This window comes from Cavia porcellus, unplaced genomic scaffold (assembly GCF_034190915.1).
Source record: "Cavia porcellus strain 051 isolate PalLab524CR breed Dunkin Hartley unplaced genomic scaffold, mCavPor4.1 scaffold_18, whole genome shotgun sequence".
NCBI classification, from domain to species: domain Eukaryota; kingdom Metazoa; phylum Chordata; class Mammalia; order Rodentia; family Caviidae; genus Cavia; species Cavia porcellus.
This window is the reverse complement of record NW_026947501.1, coordinates 57,022,511-57,048,230: the sequence shown is the minus strand read 5'-3', so window position 1 is coordinate 57,048,230 and position 25,720 is coordinate 57,022,511. Positions and strand designations below refer to the sequence as shown.

Sequence of the window (25,720 nt, the reverse complement as noted above, 5' to 3'; positions counted from 1 at the left end):
CAGCCTCTCAGAATGTTGTGATTATTATGAATTGACCAGGAAACTTCATAAGAACACTAAGGATTGAGACCCATCCATCTTCAAGGCCCAGCACAGTGCTTACAGCCCTGGCCATATCCAGTAACAATACTAGTAAACGATACTAAAAGATCAGGGTCTCAGCTCCAGCCCAGAACAATTCAGGGAAAAGAGCCAGAGTTTCGGGGTCGTGCTAATCACCTGTCCTTCAAATGATTTTAGTTCTTGGCATCCAGGGCTAAAGTGGCTCAGCTAAAGACCAGGCAGGGCCACATGGTCTGGACTTCCACACAGTCCAGCCTTCAGAATTAGAAGTGACCCTGCACCAGAGCACTGGGGGCTCTGACTCAGCTCCATGTATCTGTTCCCTTCTTCCAACTCATGTATGGACACAAGCAGCCATGCATGAGCCATGGAAAGGCTTGGCTTTTTGACTGATGCAGTTAAGGAAAAGTTGCCTTTGGTGGGATCAAGAACAGGGGACTCCTGAGATGGGCTGTGAAGTCCCAGAGAGGAGATGATCTCTGGATGCCAGGAACAAGCAAATAAAGTTAAAGAGCCCAATATGACAGAAGAGAGCTAAGCACTTCTACAACTGGGAGAAGGGGGGTTTTGTGACCCAGGCCATTGGTCTGTCAAAGCAGCTAGTTGTGGGGAGGGACAGAGAGAGGGAAGGAGAGGAGGCCTTGAAAGAGGGGACTCAGTTTAAGGGGCTAGACCTGGCCAGTGATCTGGAGGCTAGAACTCCAGAGTCCAAGAGGAGGAGGAGCTTCAACTTGAACTATGTAACCTGAAGACACCAGTAAGTGGGGGTGAAGTATCAGCTCAGACTCGGACAGGACAGGGAGCAAAGGTGAACCAGCAAGACAAGGCAAAGGGCCTAGTGACCCCAGCTATCTTCTCAGGGAGGATGACCAAGAGAACCTCACTCAGGCTTTGACCAAGAGAAACTGGATAGAGGAAGCCACCATGGTGAATGTGCAATTCCCACTGCATCTACTCCCACAAAAAGACATTTCTTGTGTCTCATTTGATGACCTTGCAAATGTAGACACAGAGAACAGGCCAGGGGGATAGGAAGGACAAAAGCCAGTGAAGAGTTTTTGCCCAGGGTGCTGGCTTGGCAGCAGTGTAAAACTACCCAAGCAAGGGAAACACGCAGTTCTGAGAACGTGGAGTGTGTGAGGTCAGCCTCGGGCCCGTCTTGCTGTCATACCCCTTCCCCAGAAGCCTCAGTGGGCTGAGAGGCTCTGGCTAATTCCCTGTCCAAAGGCCCCACCTGCTTATTGGGTAATTCTCTGGGATTCTCTATTGGAGTAGGTACTACGAAACTGGCAGCATCCGGCCTGGAGTGATTGGAGGTTCCAAGCCCAAGGTGGCCACCCCCAAGGTGGTAGAGAAGATTGGGGACTACAAGCGGCAGAACCCCACCATGTTCGCCTGGGAAATCAGAGATCGGCTCCTGGCTGAGGGTGTCTGTGATAACGACACAGTGCCTAGTGTCAGCTCCATCAACAGGTGAGCGACAGAAGCTCCTGGAGCTTTAGGGAGAACCTTAAAGAGACCTGAAGGAGGGTGCAGCTGAGGTACCACAGGTGCTGGAAGGGTTTTAAGCTGCAGAGTCAGGCAGACAAGGCCCACTGACGTCACTTCTCCCTGCCCCAATTCATGGTGTGCTAGCTGCGGCTTCCTTCCTCAAACCCCACATCCTCCTGCACACAGCGTAAGAATCCTCTTGCATTAAGCTTTTTTGGATCCCTCACTTGGCCCTCATTCATGCAGCCCAGCATTTGTTTGATCCCTTAATTACTCACACACTAAATCAACCATTTTCTCATTCATTCATTCATTCACTCACTCACACAGAATTCACTGCTTTCTTACATGCTAGACCCTGGAGACACACCATCCTTGTCCCTGGGGAGCTTACAATCTAATGGGAACACAGACATGAATCAAATACCCACACAGACACCTCCAAGTCCCACTATGGGGAGAAACAAGAAGACACATGAGCTAGCAAAGGGTGACTTGGTTGGGGGTGGGTGGGTAGGAAAGTCTTCCTCTAAGCAAGAAACAATGAGTAAGAATTAACTAGGGAAAGGCAGGGGCAGAAAGAGCACTGAGCCAGCTAATAGGTTATTTTACAAGAAACTGAAAGAGAGCCAGTAGGCAGAAAGGGCGTATGAGGAGCACTGAGGTAGATATCCACAGAACCTGCCCTTTAGGGATTGGTGGCCATGTTATGTATTCTTATCATTGACCAATGAGCAAGGGAAAGCCCTTGGCAAATATTAAGCAGGAGATTGACATGAATTTCAAAAAGCCCTCTGTGGCTGCAATGGAGAGCATCAATTGGAAGGGGTCAAGAGTGGATGGAGTGACCCTAGAAGGACAGAGTTGTTGATGATGCACACTAAGGTATTGACAGTGGGGTGCAGAGAGAGGTCAACCCTGGTGGGGCAAACAAGGTCAAACCCACAGAACACCATGACAGATTTGATAGAGAAGTGAGGGAGGCAGATGCAGTTCTGCCTTGAGCAACCCATGGTCCCTGTCATGAAAGAGGGACACAGCGGGTGGACCATGGGTTTAGTGGTAGACAAAATGAGTTAGAGATGCCTTGAACATACTCAAGTGTGATAGCAGAAAGGTGATTGGACTAGAGCAACCTCAGTCTTGCTAACTTCCCCTTTCTCTGAGGGCCTTTCTGTTCTTCCTACAGAATCATCCGGACCAAAGTGCAGCAACCTTTCAACCTCCCGATGGACAGCTGTGTGGCCACCAAGTCCCTGAGCCCAGGACACACACTGAGTGAGTGCCAAGGCACCTGGCTGCTCACACACCCCTCACATACAGCCCACCTGTGTACCCACACAGACACCCAGGTACTCAGGAGCCTAGGTGTGGGCTGAGCTGTTATAGTGAGATGTGGCCAGCTTGGCTTCCTGAGCTGCTCACTACAGTGTGGAGGAGGGGAAAAATGCTTCAGACAGCCTTGACCCTGAGGATGTCCCCTCTGGCCCCCGGAGCAATGACTTCCACACTTCTCCAGGAACTCTGAGAGGTGTCACGCTCACGTCCTGATCCTCGCTCTCCCTCTTCCCCCACTGCAGTCCCCAGCTCAGCTGTCACACCCCCAGAGTCACCCCAGTCGGATTCCCTGGGGTCCACCTACTCCATCAGTGGGCTCCTGGGAATTGCTCAACCTGGCAGCGACAGCAAGAGGAAGATGGATGACAGTGAGTGTTAAAGGACAGAGGTGGGAAGTTGGAGGGGGTGGCACAGAAGGGCACTGTGCTCGGGCTTCAGTGGGAAAAGAAGCCCCTCCTTTTATGGCCCGGGACCTTGTAAGGGCCCTGCCAGTCCCCACATGCAGGGTCACATGCTGTCTCTTAGCTGGCCACAGCCCAGACCAAGTGTCTGGCCCTTTGCCCCTTCTGCTGTTCCACTGCTCCACTGCCTCATGTCAGCAGGGAGTGGGTTGTTGACAGATGCCCTGAAAGCTTTCTTCCTGCTGGGGTATCAGGTGACCAGGACAGCTGCCGACTGAGCATCGACTCACAGAGCAGCAGCAGCGGGCCCCGAAAGCACCTTCGCACAGATGCCTTCAGCCAGCACCACCTTGAGTCACTTGAGTGTCCATTTGAGCGACAACACTACCCGGAGGCCTACGCCTCCCCCAGCCACACCAAAGGCGAGCAGGTGAGAGGCCAGGTATGGGAAGGGAACTAGAGTGGTCCAGGGCAGGAGTGAGACAAGCTCTCCTAAGGAGCCTAAGAAGTTGCTTTAGTGGGCTCAGGTACCATGCGCCACCAGATACCCTGGTGTCCTTTCTTTCTTCCCTATCATCTCACCTTCCCTCCCCTGAGACTTTGCAACTGACCTTTTAACAGGGTGCCACCTTTCTACCATCAGGGACACATCCCATACTGTGGAGTGGTAACTGAATCTTCCCCATGGTGACTGCCTCACCTCTGGCTGCTCCCTGTGCACACCCCATGAGCCAGCATCACTCATGTCCCCAAGCATGCCAGCTTTATTCACACCTCTCTGCCCTTGAACATTGTGTGCTCTGCTCAACAAATGCCTTTCCTCCCATTCTCTGCCTGGAAAAATACCACACAGCCATTATGACTCAGCTCACTCACCCTCTCCACCAATCTGTCCCTACCCCTCAGACATGACTCATCCCTCCTGCTCCTGGTCCTGCAGGTCTCTCACACAGCTCCCAGGGACTCTCACAGCACCTCATAATAATGTAGTGGACAGAGTGTGAAGACAAAAGACTTCTTAAGGATGGGGCATCCACTTGAGGCATCTTCATCTCCAGCACTTAACACTGTGCTCCTCTTTTAATAGCCACTCAATCAGGATATGCTGAATGGATGAACAAATGAATGAGTTGAGCAATTCAGAACCATAAAGCATGAGCTATATGAAGTTTTTCTTTCCAGTGCTTAGCACAGGGAAACAAGTTCTAGTGGGCTGGCATTTGTAAAAAGCTGATGGAAAGGTGAGAGGTTCCACTCTGAGGCCAACAAGGACACTACAACAGTGACAAGCATTGAGCTTGCAAATTGTTGTTTTCTATCCACGGTTTCGGTGTCTTCCTCCCCTTGTCCCACCAGATGGACTAGCTAAGGAGTATCTAGGCTGTGATCCATTGCCCTCTTTGTTTATACTATCATTTTGTCTAGAAGTGAGTCTGTCCTGGCGTTCACCTTTAAGTTCTGAGCAGGACAATGGCAATAGTGCCAATAATCAGCTGAACCTTGCCAGTGACCGGCTGGGTTGTTGGTCTTGTGCCAGCCCCCACAGCTGGGCAGGCAACCTGCGTCAGCGATTTTATCAGCTTTGGCTGTGACAGCTACAAGGGGTGTGGAGAAAGCTGGCCATCAGCAAAGCCAGGGAGAAGGCCTGGGTGCTCATCCGAGCGAGGACAGGCTCCCAGAGGGACATGGTGGACTTGCAGGAAACCTGCTCTGCGAGAATAGCCTGCAAAGCTATGTACCAGCACCAGTCACCCAAGGAGAGTCAAAAACCCTATGAGGAGCCCCAGGGCATCTGCTGGGTCCCAGAGCCACTTCTTAGCTCCATCCATAAGCCCAAAAAACCCTCTGGTTACAGAGATACCCTGTGCCATGCTGGAGTACATGTATGGTGAATCCCAGAATGAAAGACTTAGAGAACACATGAGCTCTTAGAGACCTCAGTGACCACCTGCTTCCCTGCTCCCATTCATGGAGTGATAACTCAGGGCCAGGGGCACAGGGGCAACTTGGGAAAGCAGCTCTTAGCAGAGCTGAGGTGTGGGAGCCCTGGTGTCATTCAGATGGATCCCTACTTACCTGTCTTGCATCACTGTGTTGTTTATGCCCCAATATCCCCCAAATGTTTGACTAGACAGGTTTCTTTATTTTTTTTTCACTGAATTATGTGAAACAGAAGTTGGATTTTTGAGTAAATATTTCAACATTAAATCAACACATCCATAAGGCACTTTAAACTTTTCTTACACTCTCTAGAAATTAGGTTTTTTATGTTCAGTTTCATTAAGCCAGGCATCTTTGCCCTGCCTCTAAGTTGGCCTCCTCGGAAGGCACGGAACCAGAGCACCATTTAGTCAGTAATTGCTGCTACGTGCTGATGGTGCCCTGGTGGCCCCCAGAATTGACTGCAGCTTCCAAAAGTGCCCGGTGTGCAACCAAAAAGTGCTGGGGCTCCTTGGAGAATCTAGCTCCATGGAAATCACTGAAAATGATTGCCTTTAATAGACCTATTATGTAACCACACAGCATTCCTTGATTTCCATTTTGCACGCTGTTTCATACAGTGCAAAGTTGGGGATGTGGGTGACCTGTATGCAGGGAATGGGTTGTGTTGTTCCTCCCTGATGGAAGGATGGAAGGAAGTCATGGGCGGGTGGGGTATACTCTTGCTTTTAGTTGACTAAGTTCTTTCTTAAAGAAGCCCAGTAGGTCATAGCCATGCTCGTGGCAGGGAAAGCCAATTGGACTCCAGAATGAAGTCTGAGAGAACAAAACCCACAAGTACTTGAGAAAGAGTTTTTCAAACAAAATTAGCTCCAGGCTGCTGGCTGGACTCCCAATCTTCTATTTGTATAGGCTTGAAGTAGGAGAAGAGAGCCATCTATTCTGTGCGCTGGAGCTTTGGAAATCCTGCTTTCCATGTACTGAACTGGGACATTTACCCTCTGTGGTTCAGACTCTGTGCATGCAAAACAGACATCTTTCTCATCCATGTCACAGGGCTCCTGAGGGGATGCGATGAGAGTAACTGAGGCAAAGTCTTAATGTCAGCTTTTTGCTGTCATCCAATTTAGGGCAACAGTTAACAGCAAAGGTGCTGAAGTCTCTATCCCAATTCCACTACTTACAGGAATTTCTTGGCCTCTCTGTGCCTGCATTTCCTATATGGGGAGGAATAAATTAATAGTAAAGCAAAGGACTTGAAATACTCCTAGGGATGTCCTCTCAGCCCTTCGCACTGTCCTGTACTCTGGTCCTAAACTTTGTGAGGAGATGAGGACAGACACTCTGTCCACCTAGGGCATGGTCCTCTAAAGGGTGCGCACAGTCCCAAACATGGGTTCCCATGCCTTCAGCCAACTTTGCAATTCTGGACTCGCAGAACAGTAGGGTTTAGAGTTGAGTAAGAACCCATTAAATACCAAGTAGTGCTGAGAATGAACAGGAGGAAGGAGAAAGGAGGGAGATTAGGGTCGGTTAAGTCCAAAGACAAACTACCTACAGGGTCTGTAGGCAGACGAGGAGTGGGTGCTGCAGGTCTGGGGGACTCTGCTCTGCTGACTTCTCTTTCTTTCCCAGGGCCTCTACCCGTTGCCCTTGCTCAACAGCACTCTGGACGACGGGAAGGCCACCCTGACCCCTTCCAATACGCCCCTGGGACGCAACCTCTCGACTCACCAGACCTACCCTGTGGTGGCAGGTAGGACTCAAGGCTCCCGGGCCATTTCCACCCAGCTGTGAGGGCGGGTTGAGGACCGGAGGACCGGGAAGGCAGAGCTGGCTGACTGTCAGGACGGTGCTGGGACCCTGGCTGGAGAGGAGAGGTGGGCCGAGCTGCTGGGCCTCAACGTGGGATTAGGGGCAGTGCCTTCAGTCTCAGGCCTGCCACTGGGTCTCCTCGCCCCTCCAGCTGCGCTGGAGCCCCTCCCTCTGCACTGAAGGAGGGCACAGCGGGGTGGAGCCTCGGCTCCCCCAACCCACCTGAGAGTAGCCCCAGCCCGGCCCCACCCCCTGCTGCCCGGCCTGCCCCCCCTTCGTCCGTCACACCCCTCCCCACACCTCATGGCTTGGTGTGTGCATGTTCCCGCCCTGTCATCTCACACCCCTCTCTCCTTGTTGTCTCCCTCCCTCTGGCAGATCCTCATTCACCCTTCGCCATAAAGCAGGAAACCCCCGAGCTGTCCAGTTCTAGCTCCACCCCTTCCTCTTTATCTAGCTCCGCCTTTTTGGATCTGCAGCAAGTCGGCTCCGGGGGCCCAGGCGGCGCCTCGGTCCCGCCCTTCAATGCCTTTCCCCATGCTGCCCCCGTGTACGGGCAGTTCACGGGCCAGGCCCTACTCTCAGGTACGACAGGGACGTCCAGCCGTGCAGCGCCGCGTGGGCGGGGGGAGGTCCGCAGAGCCCTTGTCTTGTCCACCACCAGCCACCCTGTTACCTACTTAGTTCCGCCGGTGCTAAGGCGTGGGTCCCAGTATCTGCAACATTCTGCAGCCAAAGGGGCAAGCGCTTTGGGGGTGCCATGAAGTGGGGTGCACCACCCCCCAAGATCCCATAGAAGAATAGAGACTTGAAAACAAGGGGTCAGGTGTTGTGAAATGGTAACACTTGCTCTTGGTAAAAAAAACAAAAGAAGAAAACTCTAGAGGCAAAAAGGCATCAGCCTTTGAGCCAACTTCTGGATTGGATTCCTAAAAAGGATTGAGGATCTGGGCCCGTTGGGCCTCCATAATGTAGCTATCTTCATAGCCAGCACAATGGCAGCACCACCTGAAGGATGCCAGCGTCTTTCGGAGACCACCTTTGGGCACCTAGACACCTTTGGGGTCCTCCAGGAACCTCATCTGCTTCAAAACATGTAAAGTGATAAGCCGGTTAGGTGCTGGTGGCGTAGTCTCTCTGTGCACTATGGAGGAAGCCCAGCGCACGCGGAGGAGGGCCTAGCCAAAGTCTAGTCAGGAACATGGTGTTCTGCAGGTCGAGGGCTGGGCCTGTGCCCCAAGGGTCAGACCTCAGGTACAGACTGGCAGAATTGGGTCTCAGTAAAAGATGAACATTGTCCGATCGGCCGGGATCTGAGCAATAGCTGAGTCAAGGTTTGGCCTGCACACAAGCAGAGATCACTAACTTCAAACATCTGAAGGGCTTTCACAGAAATGAGACTTTAATGTGAACCCTGAGGAGTCCCAGGACTGAGGAAGGAAGTCAGGTAGCTTGTAGTTCAGTATCAGTGGAGTCTACATTATGTTAGAGTTGTCCTCAAGAAGTATGGGTCTTTAGTGACAGAGCTGTTTCCCCTCTGACCCCTGCTCCCCACTGTTATAACCACCTTGAGATACTAGAGCAGAGACCAGTGGAGATGGGGCAAGGCACCACCTGCCCTGTGGAGGTGGACCAGGAGTCAGGCCGACTGAAACAGTGGTTTTCAGATGTGCTGAGTCAGGCAAGATATCTGGTGTGCTACCCCAAGAAATCCCTTGGACTTGGAAATCAGTACACCAGAGAATCAGGACCTCTGCCAGTCCAGAGATGCACAGGTCCTCTGACAAAGTCCATGGTTCCTTCCTTCTAACCAGTGACAAATTCTTTCTGTCTGGCACCCAGAATTGTCTCGCTGACAGATGGACATTGTCCCAGCCAAGCAGGAGCTGAGCAATAGCTGAAAGGGTCAAGATTCTCTTCTCTGTGCACCCCTGTGTCTAACACAGGAGTTCCTTTTGGTAGAGATGGACACCCAGTCTGTGGGCAGAGAGGCTGTGTTCAAGGGTCTGAAGCAGTGAAAATGTTGACTCAATTTAAAACTTCAAGAGGACAAAGTCATCAGAGATGGGCCATTTGTTTTGACCAAAGTGATTAAAGGAGGAAAATCTGAGCTGAGTGAATTTGTGAGGCACAGGAAATGGGATGGGGAGGGTAAGGGGAGATCAAGAAGAGGCTCCTGTCTGCTGTGGGGTGGAGAGGCTGGCTCACCAGGCTCACTTGTGTGTTTTGTGGGGGTGGCAATGGGGGAGGGGGAAGAGCTGTGGCTAAGCAGGTAAGCAGTGATGGTATGGATAAAGTCCATGGAGAAGGGAAGCAGACTGTCAGTCACTGAGTGAAGTTCAGGGGGTGTTGGCAGGACCAGCTGAGAAGAAAGGGAAGGACAGCAGCGGAGGAAACTGGGGTATGAAGTACAGTTGCAGAAGCCTAGAGCAAGCTCCCTGACCCTTCAGCACTCATACTCCCTACCCTCGCCTGCCACCATGTCATTCTTTTAAGGCTGCAAGTTCCCTGTCAACATGCAGTCAATCAGGGGTGATGCTTCCAACTTCTGTCAACTGCTAATTTAGTAAACAGGTCCACGTTTCAGCCCAGCTTGAGGACTAGGAAGCCATCCAATCCATGGGATAAAGCAGTTGGCAGCAGATACCAGGTGGTCACCAGGCAGCTGGTAGGCAAATACACAGCATTGGATGTCCTTCAGGCAGGTGGTCCCCAAAGCCAGGCACCAATGATGCTGAACTGCAGGTGTGAGCATCTAGGAAGACCAGCATTGGCTCAAGGGTTTCAGATTCAGTACAGAGCAAAACTTTTAAGACACTCGAGTAAAGAGTGGCCAGGCTTGCAAGGATGAGAGTCCAGGCAGATGACCAAGATGAGGAAGCAAGTCAGGCTGTAGTTCACTGAGCTGAGCCCTGCACCACAAGGACAAGGCACATGATGGCTGCGTCCCTGCTGAGCTCAGGATGTTGGCCTGGAGCTCCATATAAACTGTCCACCTGAGGCTTCTGGTCAAATTGGACCTAAATGCCTAACACATGGCTGACCCCTGGAGGGAGGGCTGGGAGGACAGGGAATGATAGGATGGGGAAAGGTTAGGAAGAGAATGAGCCCAAGAATCTGAGGACTTCAGTCTTTCTCCAGGGGGAAAGAGATAAATGTAGAAGGAAACGAGACCAAATAATTCCTAGGAAAATCTGTAGATAAGGAGAGAGGAAGGAGGACCTGGTAAGTTTTCATTTCATAATCAGCTTAGCTGTAACCTACGTGAATCTTCCCAGCTCCCCTCCTCCTAGTGACCTGCTAAGACCTTCCTGCCATCTCTAGCAACTCCTTTCTGTGCTTCATAGAATTTCTCTGAGTCACTTCCCTTAGCTCAGTGGCTCTGAGAGTGGGATTTCCAGAGTGGCTGACCTCCTAAGTCTCAGCTTCTCCCCAGTCAGCTAAGAAAGAGGAAAGCTTAGGGTTTAGGAAATGGTGAGATGGCTCCTAAGATGCCTTCTAGTTCCCTTCAACATCCTGGTGTGGATTCCCACGCATTGGCCATGAGAGAGATGAGAGTGACATCAAGGCTGTCCTTGTGCTGGCTGCTCTAAGGCTGATTCAGCTCAGCTGATCAGAAAGCTTGGAGTTAGGTTTTATCATCAAAGAGTACATTACCCTCCTCCATCCTTTTGTCCAAATTATATTTAGTTCTTCCAAAGAGACTTCTGGGTGGCCATAAATTCTCCTTGCTATCAGAACAAGATAAGGAATTGAAAAGAGGTTATATAGAGGGCAGACATCAAAGGGGGCAAATGAAGTAGTCTGAAGTCACCTCTACTCCTTGAATTCCTCCAGCTCATGGCCTTCTGCTGCTGTTCTCTACACTACTGAGATTATTTACCAGTAGCTCTGGGGTGCTAAGAGTTTCCTTAGAGAACCCCACTTCATAGCCAGCCAATGGAGCCCAGGTCTATGTCAACTTCTTAAAAATAGGTCCACATTGGAAGCTTGGGTGCAGAGCAGAGGGGACTGCACAGCAATGTTAAATTTATGTCATAAAAGGCCTTAAAAGCAGAGAGATGGATCAGAGGGTGGAGTGTCTCCAACTCATAGCTTCTGTTATTCTGTTTCTGAGAAGGATGCGTGGTTCTTGGCTTTCTGAAAGAAATATTTTTTTCACAATGCTGGTCGTGAAGCCCAGGCACTAGTACTCATTCATGCTAGACAAGCACTGTACGGGTGAGCTCCATCCTCAGCCCAAGAAATTGTTTTCTAAGGAGTTGGGACAGAGTTAGGTGAGACTGTAGGACAGTTGGTGGTAGCACCGTTTGGGTAAGGGCTGTCCTAGAGAAAGTTTTACTGGTCTTTCCAGGAGGGTGAATTTCATGAAGGAAATCCTCAAGGGTCTGCTCTGGTGTTTCATTCAGAAATTTCTACCTCCTGGCAGAAAATTACGTGACTAAGGGAGATAAAGATTAAAACCTCTGAATACAGGGACAGGAGCCCACGAATTCTCTTTGCAAGGGTAAGGTGAGGGTAGAGCCCAACAGGTCAACTGTGAGTCAGGCTGAAACCTGGGCAACAGAAGGAGGGAATTTGTGGAACCCCTGCTACTAACTATTCAGCTCAGAAAACCACAGGATCAGGTACTAGAAAGTGATGGATTGTGGCCGCAGAGCAGAGAGTGTGGGACCTCAGGCTACCAGGACCAGATGAGCCCTGGGGAGCACTGGGCCAGCACTAGCAAATATTTGGACAGAGAGCTAAGACTCATCTCCCACTGCGCACCCCTAATCATGGTAGACACAGTTGGTGTCTCAGAATTCTCCACACACTGTACCAGGAAGCCCCTCTAATCAAGCCGGAAGTAAGGTGGATCCCAATTATAAACTCTCATCTAAATTAGGTTCTCATGTGACAGAGAGAAAAATGTGGTTTGCAGAAATTGATTTGTCCCTCATTCATAGTCTGGCCTGGATGTACATCTCCTCCCTTCTTCTTTCCCTCCCTCCCTCTTCCTTCTCTATTTCCATGCCCCCCCAGGAAGTAGGAAGTAGGGGTGAAGGGGAAAGGAGACAGTATCGGCCTGTATCAGCTACCACCCTCCCATATCTCTTCCTACCATGCTGCCATCCACCTCATACCCCTGCTCTCACAGATCTCATGTCACTCCTTTCCTCTCAGTCCCCAGGGCCTGGCTGGGTGTTTTCTTAAAGATGCAACAGGTTAAATGTGAGAGCTGATCACATTGCAGGCATATTCACAGGAAGCCCAGATTACCCCTTGGCATAACCTTGGCCTGTTTCTCCTTCTGCTTCCAGTATACTAAAATTTTCTTTTCCTAACCTGCTTCTAGCCCTTCCTTTGTTCCCCTCTCCATCCTGAGTCAGGTGAACAACACCACCTGTATAATTCCAATGGGTTCCACCCTGTTTTGTCCAGTACCAACTATAGCTGGACATGGTAATAAGTCAAACAAATTAGAGGGTGGTGTTCAGCATTTCAAAACCTTCATGCGGTTTTAAATAATACACACTGACAACTCTTTTCAAAGAGGGCTTATTCTATAAGAGTTTCACTCACATGACCATTTCCAGAATGTATCAATTGAACTAATCATTGCTCATCTGTGGCATGAAACTCTGGGTTTGAGTTATGCTAATAATAACCTCAGAGTGATAGTAATCGGATATGTAAGGTTACTATTCTTTTTCCCCATTTTGGCAATAGAGAAATCAAAAAGCAATCTGAGGTCATTTACCTGGCTGGGCTAGGGCACACATAAAATGGGCCATTGAAGCAGAATAAGATCCTTTAGACTCTTCCCTCTAGAGGAAAGGCAGAAGTTATTCATGGACCCCTTTTGCTTAGTTCCAAATCCCAGCCACACCCCAGCATGACACAGTGTCTGGCCTTGCTTTCTGCTCTATTCCCAAATGTTTAGAAAAGTGCCTGTGTATTGTACTTATTCAGTACACACTTTCTGAGTGAACTTATTGTCCTTGGGAAATCTCCAGAGAAAGAAGTAAGGAACAAGAAGTTGTGGTGGTATTGCCAACATAAGGGTTGTGTGGGACATATCTCCCATCCAACATCACCAGGGACCCCTCCATGGGGATGAGGTATGGAGGGCCTTGCAACCCAGGTCCATACCCTGGGCCTCATGGGAAGAAAACTGAATAAGCAGTGTTGTAGAGCAAATGGGCCTGATAAGTTTGTGGACAGGGGCACACAGGTAGCCCCTGTAAGTACTGGAGAAAAAAACAGCTCCCAAAACATTTAAGTCAAATAGTAGTGGTCTAACAACAGTGGACTCAACCAGGAGTAAATTTGCCTCTACTTTCTCCCCACATGGCAATGTCTGGAAACATGTGGGTTAGGAACTCCTACTAGAATCTAGTAAGTAAAGACCAGGAATGCTGCTGAATATCCTGAAGTTCACAGAGCAGTCCCACCAGGGACATCTCACCAGCTTAGATTGTCAGTATTGGTGGGATTGCAGGAACTCTAGAAACATCACCAAGAAGGAGGATGACCAAAGGACTCATCATTCAAACTGGAACTCTTGGGGATGAAGTGGGTGTTGTTAATAAATACTTTGGGACAGCTGTTATCACCTTACCTAGAAGTTTGGGGATGAGGCAGAGCCTGTCTTGGACCTGCAGAGCATAGCGGTGATGGAAGGGGAACAGGCAAGGGATCCCGTGTTGGGCAATGGGTAAGTGAAGAGAAGGTCACCAAGACAGGCAGTCTCTCCTAAAAGTGAAGCTTACGCTTCCTGACATATTGAAGAAAATCAGGAAGATGCACACTTTCCAGAGCTGCATTCCAGAGCTGTATTACTTAGATGTGAAATAAACAGAGAGCAGTGTCTGTTTTCCTGAAAGTGATTTTTTTTTTTCAGAAGAGCAATTGACAGATGAGTGACTTAAGATCAAATATCTCTGTCATCTCTCCTCTTAGCCAGTAGGTTTCCTGTCCCTCATAACTGGTAAATTCTATCTACCTGGGAGGCCACACAAAAGAAAATAGGATTCCCTCCCTGGCTCCCTGGAAAAGGATGTAGTGATTGATTAGGAATGTCTGCTACAGGACCAAAAAAGAGGAGTGGTGGGCCAGGGGGTCACACACCTGCCACCCCTTCATGAGGTCTTGTTCTTAGTTCTCTGCAGAACTAGAGTTGAAAGGGATACCGTAAGTCAAGTGGTCTGTAGTGTATTTATTTAGGTCAGCCATCCCTTCTGCTATGCTGGGATGGGGTGCAGTGAAGACTGAGGAGACATAGCCCCTGTCTCCAATGCATGGCATTTGTACGTGTGACTAAATTAATGTGTAAATAAGTCATTGTAGGACAGGGAAGGAAACAGGACTGCTATAGAAAGTGATCCCTGCATGGTGTCTTCCTCCTGATAGAAGAGACAGGAATTTGGGCTTAGAGAAAGAAGAAGGAGGGAACAAGTTTGGAGAATGGCTTTGGAGAGAGCAGGAATAACTAGAAAGACTTGCTGGCCTCAGGAGAATGTTACAGTGAGCACACGAAGTCCCCATGGACCAACTGATGACTCTTGTATTTTTCCAGGGCGAGAGATGGTGGGACCCACGCTGCCTGGATACCCACCCCACATCCCCACCAGTGGACAGGGCAGCTATGCCTCTTCTGCCATCGCAGGCATGGTGGCAGGTAAGGGGAGCGCTGGGCAGGAGGGGAAGTCCTATAAAAAGCTAAGTGTTGGAGAGAGGGGGCAAATAGGAACACGAGGCAGATTGTGTGCCATTCATGGCCTCGCCAAAGGGCACTGAAGGATGGATCAGGCAGACACCTTCTTATATATACCTAGAGAAAATGTCCCACGGCCATTTTGGCTTCTTCATTTATCCCAGCTCCAGCTCGGCATCCTTCTTCCCAGATTCTGACACTCTCCACCATGGAGAAAAGAGAAGGGTAAAGACAGACCTGATTTCAATTCCAACCTCCCCCATCTCTTCCACCCATTCACTGAGAATATTCAAACACTGAGCCAAACATGAGCTCAAGCGGCTCATGGTCTCCCAGTGACTTAACTCTAATGAGCCTCATTTTACCCCTTCTGAAGACCTGGAGCGAATAGTGGTAGTAATGAAATGAATGAAATATATCATCCTTCTTATCTCACATTCACACAACCCCCATAAGCAGGATGCAGTTTCTGAGGATTCTGGGCATTCTGTAATAATATGAGAAGAAAGTGAAATATTTTCCCCATCCTTATTTGGACTGCCTTGGAATCCTCCGAATCTCGGGTTTCTTTGTCTGCCCATAGTCATCTGATGATCAGGATGTCAAAGTCCAGACAGATAAAGACAATGGGGGTTTCTTTGGGGGAAATCTCACTGTTCGGAGCCATTTGGGTAAGGATCTTGGGATGGATGGGGTAGAAGTGAGCTGTTTTTACTACCCAGAGAGGTCTTGGGGCCTAGAGCTTTGGACAGGGCTCTATACCAAGGGCAGGTGTGCCCTGTATTCTGGCTGCCTTCACCCAGGTCTGCTTCACCCCGGCAGGGGTTAATCTTTGCTGGCTACCCACCCCAGGCACCCAGTCCAGAGGCAGGTGGGCTGAGCTGTCCTGAGCAGAGTGAGGGAGAAGGAGCAGGAGGGAGGTGGCTCAGTACTCCCTGGGAACCCGCTGAGTTGGCACTTGTTGCTGCCTGGTTACCTTGGCGATGTGCTTAATGCAGCGTTGAAAATACAGAATACTGACTCCTCTCTCTCTCCTGGCTCCAGACTCCTTCCCTCCCTCCCTTCCTCTTCTGGACCGTGAAATGAGATTGGTCAAGATAAAAAAGGAAAAGATTCGGTTATTTTTTTAAGAGTGTGGATAATGGGGCCTCTCAATCAAAATCCCAGACTCCAGTCGGCTCCCCCCAACCCCCTTCCAACCCCTCCACCTTGCCCTGCTGCCTGCTTAGAGGAGGAGGAAGAAACATAAAGCACAAAGCTTGGCTCTTAATTATGAATCATTCCCTGAGGGCAAGTCCAGGGCAAGGGGTTCTTGGGACCCAGAATCTGACCTGTGAGGTAACTGGAAAGCCTGGGGCTTTCTCAGAGGCCCCCAGGTTGTTTCCAGAAAGACCTCATCCAGAGTGGGTGCGGTAAAGAAAACACACACACACACACACACACACACACACACACACACACACACATGAGCTAACACATTGACTGCAAGTAAATGGCAAAAGGGAGGGACTTTGCCTTATACAGCATAGGCTCCCAGTAAGTTACATGCAAATTAGTTTTCAGAAAATACAATACTATTTAAATGAATTACCTGGTTCTGGAGGAATACCTTTGTGCAAATGAATTCTTAAAGACTTTTATAGTAGGAAAATTATGTGTCCATCTCTTACCACTGCCTGTGATCTCCCAGTTAACTGAAATGGGGATTCCTTCATTTAAAGTCAAAAAGCTCATTGAGTACTCACTGCATATGGAAAGTACATAATAAATGCTTAAAGTGAAGCATACCAATGGTGTGCTTCATCGTCAGCAGTGCCAAGGAGGAAGTGGTTATCTATTATGCACTTTTGTGAGTCTAACCATTTACATATACAAGTTTACTTCTTGTTTAATCCTCACTGTATGACTGAAAGGCTGATATCTTCCTAGTTTGTTGTTTTGTGGGTTTTTTTTTAATCATCCTAGTTTTACAGATAAGGAACTGGAGACTTAGAAAAGCAAAGTAGTACGCTAAGAGTCACAACAATGCTAAGTTCTGAGTGGTTTGCACAGGTCTTTCAATTTCAAGTCTAGGGCTCTTTTCATTTCACTAAACTGCCTCTCACCATACCAGAAATAAAGACAAAGCTATAGGGAAGCAACACCTAAAAAAGACCAGGATGTAGATTTCTCATATCCATTGGCCTTCTGTTGTTTTCATCTGCTTCTCCTTCTCTTTCTGTCTCTCTGTCTCTGTCTCTGTCTCTGTCTCTCTCTTTCTCTCTCTTTCTCTTCTCTCTTTCTCTCTCCTTCTTTCTCTCTCTTCCAGGCTTAATATCTGATAACACAGATACTCACACTAGAATTAGAATAGAACCAAAAGTTCTAAATAGATGTATCTATCCAACCATCTATTCATATCAGTCTGCTCATGCATCCTACCATCCATTTTCCATTTTCTATCCATCTTTATATCTTTCCACCTATTTATCCATCCACTCATTGATCTACCTGTTATCTCTCTGTATATCTATCTTTTCATCCTTTCATCTTTCCATACATCCTTTCATCTTTTCCATACGTTTGTCTACAATCTATCCTATCCTTCCATCCACTCATTTTTCTGTATTCACATACTCTCATCTATTTTTCCATCTATTCATCTTCTTACCTGTCTATTCTTTCATTATCAACATTTTCATCTTCCACATTTCATCCATTCTTGTATCTTTACATCATGTACCACATTTTTTGCCTAATGAATACTGGGAGGATATATTGTATAAGACACTGGGGGTACAAGAATGCACAGGATATGTCTCCCTATTCATGGAGCTTACAATCTAATATTGGAGAGAAATACACAGTAAAAAATGAAATGAATGAATAAACATGATTTCAGGCAGAGATACATATGTGAAGAGGATAAAATGTGATGATGGATGAGGAGCCAGTAGGAGAAGAGATAACTTCTGTAGATTGGGTGATCAGGGAAGGCCTCTCTGAGAGAACGTTCTAAGTGGTCAGCCAAGTAACAAAGGACCAACCATCCCTGCCCCAACAGGACAGCAAGTACAAAGGCCTGAAGGCAGGAAAGAACTAGTTTAGCATAGGAACACACAGAGAGAGTAAATGCATCAAAGAATCATGAGCAGTTAGAGAAGATGTGTCAAGGTCAAGTTTTAAAAGACTACTTGCTTCTGAGAAAGTAGATTGTAGACCGTCAAGAAAGAAAGCAGAGACCAGTTAGATGGTTGAGTAGTTCTCACAAGAGATGACAGTGGCTTGTGCTAAGGACAGCAGTGAAAGAGGAGAAAAGTGACAGGGATAATATGCTTTGGTGGTAGATCCTACAAACTTTGCTAGTGAATTGACCACAGGGATAATAAAACAGAAGAGATAGATGGATAGATGATGATGATGATGATGATGATGATGATGATGATGATAGATAGATAGATAGATAGATAGATAGATGATAGATAGATAGATACTAGGAGAGAAAGAGGTATAGTGGATGACAGGTAGAAATCAACAATTCTGTTAGGCCATATTAAGACTGAGCTACCTACTAAATACTCAACTTAATATTTCAATAATCACACAATACATTTCTGAAATCAGAAAAGCATCTTGACTACTGTATAAATTTCAGCCATTGGCTAAAGCTGTTGTTTTGTGCCAAGGGATTAGACAGTTCATTTGAAGAAGAATATGGAAGGAAGTTCACAGATGGTTCTCAAACCGAATCGAGTCCTTCAACATAGTTTAAAGTTTTAACAGACTAGCAGCAAGCAGAGAGAGAAAGCAGGAAAGATAAGTTATAAGCACACCAGGACATTGGGCTTTACAGATCCCTAAGGCATGAGTTCCTTTGAGCAGGTGATGATTTAGATAGAGGTAGAGGGAGCTGTGAATATAGAAATGACCATTGCAGTGATCAGGGTAGAGGTTGTGGGGATTTGTGTGGATTGGCTTCACCTAGTTGGCAGAGTGTGACAAGGTTAAAGCAGGCCACGAGAGAGAGAAAGCTGCTGATGGCTAGAAAGCTGACGAGCATAGGAAAAGAATTTTTTAAATATAAAATGTAGTGGAACATGTTTTTGTGCTGAAAGAATGAATTAGAAAGGGTGAAGAAACAAAGAGAGGAGAGTTAATTGTAAGGACCAATTGGAAGGAAAATAGGGTGTGATGCCGAGCACCAAGAACAGGGTGGCCTTTCGTAGGTATTCCAGCATTCGTCCTGCGTGGCTGCAGGCAGGTTGAGAGATCTGGTAGTGGGAAGAAGCCACATCCAAAAGTATGTTACTCCTCCAGCTCCACATCCTACCCCAGCTTCTCTGTGGCTGAAGCAAACAGGTACTCAGTGTGTGCTATGTAAACGAATGAGTGCGGGACTGAGCAAATACATAAACAAATAACAAAACAAGAGGGCAAACGTGTACAGCATTTTCCATCTTTCTTCCTTTCCCTTGAGAGTGCGCAGTGTTCAGCACTGGACAGAGTGGGATGGGGGCATGGGCATGGGCATGGGTGGGGCCCCAGTTGGGCAGCCGGTGTAGACTTGGCTTCCTCCAAGTGAGCACTGAATTGGAGAGTTGCAGAACAGTCCAGCAACCAGCAGGGTGTTTTTGACCCTGAGGGCCAGAGGAGAGCCCAGTGACCTTGAGCAAACATCCTCCTCTCTCTGCATGGCAGCAATCCCTTCATTGTTGAAGTGAATGATTGGATTAGATTATATTTTAGTTTTCTTCCACCACCCCCTACCTCCACCTTGCTTCTTTGCTTTTTCCTCAATTCTTTCTTTTATCCAATCTGTGTCCAGCTCAGTCCCTGCCTGGAAGAACTGTCCAGGTTCTTACTGTGAACTTGCTGCCTGTCACTATCACTGACCCTCTAGACAAGGATTGGGTCCAGTAGCCTCCATCCTCTGCCTTAAGCGGTCTTTGACTCCATTCTTCCTATACAAATGCCATTTCTCTGTAAGGCATTGGACCCCATGGGTCCTAACAGTGACATAAGAACAGTTGCATGACTGATCTGAGTCTTTACTGAACTCTGTTTTAGAGTCTGTTTCATGGAAAAGTAGTAAGTGATTGTTATTGAGTGCTTCTTACCTTCCAAGTACAGTGATAAACATTTCATATGTGTTATTTTAATTCTCACTAAATTCAATAAGACAAGGACCATAATTTTTTCCCAGTTTGACAGATGAGAAAAACAGGGCTCAAAGAGGCTAAGTGAGTTATTCATATTTACACAGTTAGGAAGTAAGAAACGGGGATTTCACTTCCTGCAGGCAGGCTCTAGAGACAAGAATTTCCACTCTGAAGAAGCTGGGAAGGAGACAAGGAGTCACCAAAGATACTCAGTTCAGAATCACAGGTGCATTTCTGAAAGAATAGGTGGACATTCTTTGGATCCTGGGTTTGGCAGGAACCTGACTTTGGAAACAAAATCATCTCATAGGTGCATGAAGGAATCATCTGAAATTTAAGGTCAAAAGGCCTAAGGGTCAGGTTCTGCCCCACCACTGAGACAAACTACTTAATTGTGCCGTACTTCAACGTCCTGTTTTATAGACAGGCAGTGTGAGTGATTAGGAGTGGCAGAGGGAATCACAAACCCCAGACCAAGTACCAGTAGTAGTTGTATTGCTCAACCAGAACTTTGTTGCTGTGCTATGAGGGTATTCTTAAGTAATTTCCTTGGTAAATAATCTTTGGGAAAGCCAAGTAAGAAAGAAATTGTAGCACAAAGTGATTTGATTCACTTCGTGTAAATGCATGCACTGAGTTTGCTTAAAGTGGCAACAGATTCTCAGAGGCGGTCCCAAAAGATCCCCTCCCCAAGAGGTTGATGTCTTCCAGGGTTCTCTCTCCTCCCTTCTCCTCCCCTCAATCCTCAGCAACCACACCACACACACACATGTATATATACACACAAGTATCCTCAACAAATTTATACCTAGCGAGACTGAAAAATTCTTGTAGGCCAATTCTCTCTTTGGCTGTTACACCCCATGCCTGTGCCATGGGCCACTGTGGGCAGCCCCTTCTGCAAAAGGTCCAGCAGCAAAAGCTGGCTTGGCATCTGGGCCCTAGAGACACAGCATAAGGTCCACTCTGCGCCCAGCTTTCCAGCTGCATAAGCTTCTGCAGATCCTGTAGTCTGGTTCTTTACCTAGAAAGTGGGATGATAACATCTTTCTCCTGGGGCACATTTGAGGAGTCAGGTCAGTGCCTCCAATGCCTGGAGAAAAGGGTGCTGCTCTAAATGATCCAGACTGTGGCGTCCAAAGGATGCTGGAGGGTGTCTATTCCCAAGCCTGTTCACCCCAGGCTCTCCGAGGTGAGCCCTGCAGACCCTTATTCCCCACCCCCACCCCACAGTGGTGCCATCATCTTATAGGCCTCTCACCCATGTGCCTCCAACAGGAAGTGAATACTCTGGCAATGCCTACGGCCACACCCCCTACTCCTCCTATGGCGAGGCCTGGCGCTTCCCCAACTCCAGCTTGCTGAGTAAGTCCCTGGGTGCCCCCTGGGAGGGCCAGGCTAGGCCAAAATCTGTCTGACTACTGGGAGGCCTGGGAGGAGGAGTGTATTTTAAAATGAGGGTAAGTAGCAAGAACGCAGTGTACCTGGCTGCTGAGGGGTGCGGGGGAGTAGGGAGAGGAAGGCAAAAGACCAGAAACTTCCTGACTCCATCTCCCTCTTGCTCCCCAAGGCCAAGGCTGTCGCATCTTTGTTTTGCCTAGGACTTGGGCTCTGGCCTGCAGAGTGGGGTGGAAGTAGACTAGAAAAGTAGAGGGTGGGGTGAATTAGAGCCCCAAGGTAAGAACACCCACTGCCCTCCTTCCTGGGAGTTGTCCCATTCACCACATAAGTGGGTTACAGACAATCACGATTCAGCACTAAGGCCCTTCCACAGGAATCCTTGTTCCATCAAGTTCTTGGTGTTTGGCCAGAAAAGTGAAGAGTGCTCAGGGTCAAGGTGCAGACCATGAGTGAGGCTGCGCTGCTGCTTCAAGAAACCAAGTCCACAAACAAGGAACTTGAATCCTACCATAGCCTCCCTGAGCGGTGGCTAGAGGATGTTACAGCCAACCTGAGTGGTTCTAGGGTGGCCTGGACCATCCATTGGCTCTTCTGCTATTACGCCCTGGCATTACAGAAATGAAGAGAAGGATGACCGACCTGGGCTCTGTGGCCGTGTGCTCAATCCCAAGGAACTTTTGTCCAGGTTAGCCAGAAAGGACTAGGGCAATGAGGTGCTCTGGGCATCAGGACACCTTCCTGCAGAGCCTTGCCAGGCTGCTCACCCACCCAGGTATCCAGAGCCTAGGAACAGACCTCCTTTACCAGTTGGGAGTCTGATCCCTCTGGGTGTCAAGAGGCAGATTCTCTGACCTATGGCTGTTTGGGTAAGGCTAGGGAGGGTCCTGCTACCCCATCCTCCAATGTGTTCCATTCTTGGGATTCCACAGACAACTACTCTCCCTGCAGAGAGGGTGCTGAAGGTCAAAACAGTCAAGGGAGAGGGGGGCAAGAAGCCACCATTCTTATCCCAGCCAGAAACTCAAAGGTGAGGCCAGGGAAGTGGAAGCAGGGCTGGAGAGGAGTTAATCTTTGATGATCAGATAGGCCAGCGGATTAATGATTAACTGTAGCTGTCTTAAAGGTCAGCAGATGCAGGGAAGGCTCTGTGGTAACTTCCCCTCTGACCAGCACTGTTGTTGTTATTTTTTTTTAATGTGTCCAGGTTCCCCATATTATTACAGTTCCACATCAAGGCCAAGTGCACCACCCACCACCGCCACGGCCTTTGACCATCTGTAGTTGCCATGGGGATGCTGGGAGCGACCAGGCAACAGGAGGACTCAGCCTGGGACAGGCCCCAGAGAGTCATACAAAGGAATCTTTATTTATTACATGAAAAATAACCACAATTCCAGCATTGCGGCTCACTCCCTGTCTGGTTAATTTAATGAACTATGAAAGACAGGATGACCTTGGAGAAAGCCAAATTGTCTCCCAAGACTCCTTGAAGAGGGACAAGGAGTCCCAGGGGAAGAGAATCACCCCATTCCAAAGGTGACAGAATTAGAGAAGAAATGTGCCTGGGCTGATACCTACCCAAGGAGAGAAGAGGAAGCCATGAGGAGCTTGAAGGGGTGATAGATGGGGCCTACTTGGTCCAAGAGTACATGAGGACCCCTTGTGTGGCTCTGCCATCCACAGGACTCCAGCAGTTGTGCACTGGAAGCAAGTCCTTCCAGCCCACAGGTCAGAGCCTGTGGCAAGGCTCTCCCCATCGGCCACTCTGAGAATCACCTCCTTTGGTCTCCCGCCATCTGCTGTCCAGCTTGCTTAGCTCCTCCTACACTTCCCTTCTGGGCCTGGGGTGAAGGCTGGGTCAGTAGTTTAGACATTACACCGGGTGGTCAGCTGACCTCCCTTTCCCTGCTTCTGTGAGTGCATAAGCACCACCCCAGCCTCTCCTGCAGCCGCCCACCTCTTGGACAGCTGCCACCATCCAGAAGGCAACTGGAGACAGACATCCCAAAAGGCCCTGGGCCCTTGGGGGTGAGGTGCAGCTCTGCCCACAGCAGAGGCAGGCAGAAAGGCAGAGACCCGTTCCCTTTCCTTCAGCTCCTGCCAGGCCGAGGGTCCTCCTGCTCTCCAGCTACGCAGCCACCAAGGAGACCCTGAAATGACCTCCAAAACCAGCAAGGAGGGTCCCCCTCGGGCCCCCACAGTTCCTGCCCTCAAGGCCTGACTGTAAATACTGTAAATGAAGCTCTGTTTGGGTCAAGCTTCCCTCTTTCCACCCTTCACATTGGCCTCTGAGTGAATTGTCTCCCCACCATGTTGGGCTTCTCTCCTTGATGCTTCTTTCTTTTTTAAGGACCACCCACCATTGCCACATGACTCAATAAACCGTTACTCTTCTTCTTAGGCTTTGGGATCGGCTGATAAGCTCACTTTGGGGCTGTGGGTTGGAAAGGACTATCTAACACCTTTTGACCCTGACTTAGCATCTCCCACCAATCCTGAGGTACAATGCCTGAATAAATCAATTCTTTGGAGGGTTGAGTTCTTCCACTCTTGAGTAAATGGGAGGGTCCAGCAATCACATGGCATGGTTCAGGTCAGCCGCGTGCTCCTCATAGGCAGCTGCTGTGGGTATCAACAGGAAGCCAGAGAATCAGCAGAGAAGCCCTTGTAGTCAGCTCCGTGGGCCCCATGATGATGGAGTATGAAAGGGAGGAATCTTGAGCTCTCCTAAAATGCCAGACATGGTGTGGAGAAGGCATCATGAAAATGCAATCAGGAGGAGCCCCTTTTACAGAGAAGTGAACTGAGGCTTAGAAAAAATAAAATAGCTTCCCAAAGTGGGAAGTAGAGGCCTCAACCAAATTTTCTTACTGGAAGTCAAGCATTTTGTGTATGTGTGTGTGTGTGTGTGTGTGTGTGTGTGTGTGTGGTACTGGGATGGAACCCAGGGCTTGAGCTACACTAAGCTACGTCTTCCAGCCCCTTTTTAAAACTTTAATACAGCATCTCACTAAGTTGATTATGCTGGATTCACACTCATAATCCTCCTGCTTCAGCTTTCTAATACTGTGATTACAAGCATGCATCACCATTTTTGAAAAAATCAGGCACTTACCCTTATTCCACAGGGCCCTCATCAGGTATGCCAGAGGGTTCTAGACTCAGGGGGGTTAGAAGACTGCTCCAGAGGGTCTAGTTCCCTTTAATTCAGTTCTAAAGATTTGACTTGACTGAACAATAGAGAGGTACAGGGTGAAGGAACCAAAAGGGGGTGAGGGAGATTTCAAGCACCCATGACCACCCCCTTCAGGAAGCCTGGGAGTAAATGAGGCAGCACAAGGTGACCTGGGTGTCTGGCTCTGCAGGGACTGTCACATATCTGCCTAGACCCTCCTTTCCTTGTGGAGCTCAGTGGGGAACAAAGGGATGGGGCTGTGAGCTGAAAGGAGGGGGACCCTAAGCCCACCTAGAGCCTCCTAGGCAGGAAGGGCAGAGGAGAACAGGACCCTGACTTCCACAGGACTCCCAACAGAGCAGCCAGAGGGACTCATGGGCCAGCAGGGGCAGGAGAATAGTTGTGCCAGGTGGGAAACTTTCCATGAAGAATACCTGTCCCTGTCTCTGTAGAGGGGATCTGCAATGAGGCTCATTTTCTTGGATTTTTGTTTTTTCTTTTTAGTGCATTTTTGCAGCGTATAATGATTGCTTTCATCTTGAGGAGTCAGTGCATGTGCAGAATACATCTTAATGCTTTTTACATCCCCTTCCCTCCTCGTCCCTCCTGAGGCTCATTTTTTAGTGTCCGGGCTTCCCTCAAGCTGTAAGCTTGGCGGCAGGGCTCTACAGCCCATTATAGCTGAGGCTTTTTGTGACTTGAACCTTGGCTCCTGAGGACCTAAGCAACCCCCTACCCACCCAAGAGTCCCTTTGAGGTCTGCTATATCCCCAGGATCCCACAGAGTGATCCTTGTCTGTATTCATAGCCAAAACCTCTCTGGGGACACTGTCTCCAAATCTTCAGTGACAAAGGGGCTTGGTCTATACTTCTGCTGTGGTGACACTGGCACAGAACTTACCTTCCTTTCTCTGAGCTGAGCTGGGCATCTCAGGACCCCTGGCTGACAGCATGTGTTTGGTGACTGTGGTCCAGGACCTCCCTGGTTATTCCACCTAAAGTCAAACTGCAGGTAACCTTGGGGACTCAGAAAACTGAGTGACAGACACTGCAATCTCTTTGGCACTGAGGATGGGATGGTGTTAGAATTTGGGGTGGCACAGGGGAGGGCACAATAAAGGACTTGAGGACAAGGACAGGAAGACACACAGGCAGCTACTGGAGCTGAGAAGCATGTTTGACTGGGGGTGAGAGAAACACCCAGGGGTGACTATAAACAGGGCTGATCCATCATGCAGGGGAGGCAGGGCCCCAGTGT

At 48.8% G+C, this 25,720-nt stretch overlaps 1 protein-coding gene across 6 annotated transcripts in view; it reads left to right on the top strand.

Annotated features, from left to right (window-relative positions):
• The window catches only part of Pax8 (paired box 8), a 55,362-nt gene extending 31,540 nt beyond the window's left edge, over window positions 1-23,822 (top strand). The window contains exons 4-12 of one of the 6 annotated variants that reach the window (XM_013147367.3): window positions 1,339-1,536; window positions 2,744-2,832; window positions 3,135-3,260; window positions 3,548-3,723; window positions 6,870-6,990; window positions 7,507-7,634; window positions 14,611-14,712; window positions 21,165-21,251; window positions 22,492-23,822. In XM_013147367.3, the coding sequence (XP_013002821.1) occupies window positions 1,339-1,536; window positions 2,744-2,832; window positions 3,135-3,260; window positions 3,548-3,723; window positions 6,870-6,990; window positions 7,507-7,634; window positions 14,611-14,712; window positions 21,165-21,251 (1,027 nt within the window). In that variant the 3' untranslated portion in view covers window positions 22,492-23,822. Of the gene's footprint in view, window positions 1-1,335; window positions 1,537-2,743; window positions 2,833-3,134; window positions 3,261-3,547; window positions 3,724-6,869; window positions 6,991-7,427; window positions 7,635-14,610; window positions 14,713-21,164; window positions 21,252-22,491 lie in introns of all 6 variants that reach the window. The other 5 variants (XM_013147366.3, XM_013147368.2, XM_023562995.2 and 2 more) reach the window with 5 other exon arrangements.
• The last annotated feature ends 1,898 nt before the right edge of the window (window positions 23,823-25,720 follow it).